Here is a 2,262-nt window from a genome sequence, read left to right as displayed (position 1 = left end):
TATCAAATATAGGATGGTAAACTGAATGGTTGTGCATCTCACTCAACGAACTTGGATAAACAAGAAATGATACATTAGTTTTTAAAATAAAATTAAGATCATAAAGAATGAGATTCGGTATGGAAAAAAAAAAAGTCAGCCCCATTCTGAAAGCTGGTAGGCAATTTAGTCCTGTTGTCTGTTGATGCCCCTCCCATATTACCTCAGAAGCTGCGTTGATGATGCCTCCTTTATTAACTACCTTCCTTTCCCTGTCTTACTTTCTCCATTTCCCGAATCTCCCAGTTAACCTACTTGCACTCTCATCTTTGTCTCCAGGTTTGCTTATAGGGGAACCCAAATGATGGCAATTAAGTAATAGGGCATCCTCACCTCAACTCAACCCCTTTATTCATAAATATGAGATGTTTAATCATGATGGGCTCCTCAGGTTTACATATAAGAACACATACCAACAAGATGTTACAGTAATAACTCTAGGATCAAAGGTGGACATGGTATTATGATACAACTTATGGCTGTGTCATACTTCACTAGTCTTGAGTCTTGAGCTCTCATTCAGATGTTTGGGAAATGTCTTTACAGGATAGCCGGGATGCTGGTCAGATCATATCAGAATGAAGTTTTATTAAAAATAAAAGAAATAGGGCCGGGGTGGACGGTGGGTGGGATGGAGGCAACCTTGGAGCAGCACTTGGAAGACACAATGAAGAATCCCTCCATTGTTGGAGTCCTGTGCACAGATTCACAAGGACTCAATCTGGGTTGGCGTGGGACCCTGTCAGATGAGCATGCTGGAGTGATATCTGTTCCACCCCAGCAAGCAGCTAAGCTAATCTCTGACCCCACTGATATTCCTGTGGTATGTCTAGAATCAGATAATGGGAACATTATGATCCAGAAACATGATGGCATAGTGGCAGTGCACAAAATGGCCTCTTGACATCTTGTATCTGTTCTTCAGCTGCCTGTCACAGGAACTCGATCCCACCTATGTTAATCACCTTACAGAACTACTAAAGTTCCAGTAGTTAGGCCATTCATTTAATGTGCATTGGGCACTTTTCTATTTATGTAAATTGCTTTTTAACACTCTATGGACCGACTCTCAAGATATTAGTAAGAAAGGATCATGTTTTGAAGCAGCAGGTCCAGGTCACTCTGTATATAAAATTTTGCTATATTCAATAAATCTGTTTGGAGGAAAAAATAATAAAATAAATACATAAAAGAAATCACAAGCATTAGGTGCTAGTTTTGTAGCTTCTCCTCTGCTCCTTTTATTTTTGGGCTTCTCAATCCACATGATTTTGGATTCTTTGGGTTAGTATCAGTATCATTGTGTATCATTATGCATTCTTCTCAATTTAATAGAAAATTACTAAATGCTCATTATGTGCCAAATATTTTCCTAGGGCTCTAGCCTCTTCAAAACTTGGTTTATTGCTGCTATACTAAAGGATTTAGTTACAATACTAACTATACACCCAGAGACTCCAACCCTTGCATGCCCTATTTCTTCACAAGAGCATTAAATATTTATTTTCCAATAGAATAGGACTACTTGACCAGGGGCTGGCAAATCACTTCCATTTGTTCCTCCACTTACCAGCATAAGATATAATGAGTCCACTTGCTCTAGTTTCCCAGTGAGGAGTAATGAATATAACTCCACAGCCTGGATAATGCTTTATTCTCAGCAGCAATTAAAGTACAGCCCTATCCCCTGGGAAGCTGCCTTCCTGCCTCCTGAATCAGTTAAAGGATGGAGAATTGGAGCTCAAAACGCTTGCTCCGGCTAATTCTAAGTCTCATTTTAAAACAATAAGGCTAAGGTGTCATAGTACTATGATATGTTTTAATTTTTTTATTTTAAGATATAAAAATAATATACGCATATGGCTAACATTTTAAAATAATATTACAAGGTATAAAATAAAGTATCTCTATTTCTTAATTTATCAACTTTAAACAATATCTATTGATAGCTACTTGTGAAAGATATGACACTTGGCACTCTTAAATTACTTCTCACTTTTCCTTATCACCTCTTCCCTTCAGTTTTTCTTGTTTTGTTCTCCTAGTGGCTACCTTTGTTAACTTTAAATTATATACTTAGCCTGTTTCTACAAAAGATAAAAATAGGACCGGGCACAGTGGCTCACACCTGTAATCCCAGCACTTTGGGAGGCCAAGGCAGGCAGATTACCTAAGGTCAGGAGTCCAAGACCAGCCTGGCCAACATGGTGAAACCACGTCTCT

General features: G+C 38.4%; 1 protein-coding gene across 1 annotated transcript; it reads left to right on the top strand.

The window, feature by feature from the left end:
* Positions 1-654: 654 nt before the first annotated feature.
* Positions 655-943, top strand: LOC129006177 (ragulator complex protein LAMTOR5-like). Its single transcript, XM_054435586.2, has one exon. The coding sequence runs from the start codon at positions 671-673 to the stop codon at positions 941-943; it is 273 nt and encodes a 90-aa protein (XP_054291561.1). The 5' UTR covers positions 655-670.
* The last annotated feature ends 1,319 nt before the right edge of the window (positions 944-2,262 follow it).

This window comes from Pongo pygmaeus, chromosome 8 (assembly GCF_028885625.2).
Source record: "Pongo pygmaeus isolate AG05252 chromosome 8, NHGRI_mPonPyg2-v2.0_pri, whole genome shotgun sequence".
NCBI classification, from domain to species: domain Eukaryota; kingdom Metazoa; phylum Chordata; class Mammalia; order Primates; family Hominidae; genus Pongo; species Pongo pygmaeus.
The sequence above is the reverse complement of the archived record's forward strand: the minus strand, read 5'-3'. Positions and strand labels throughout refer to the sequence as shown.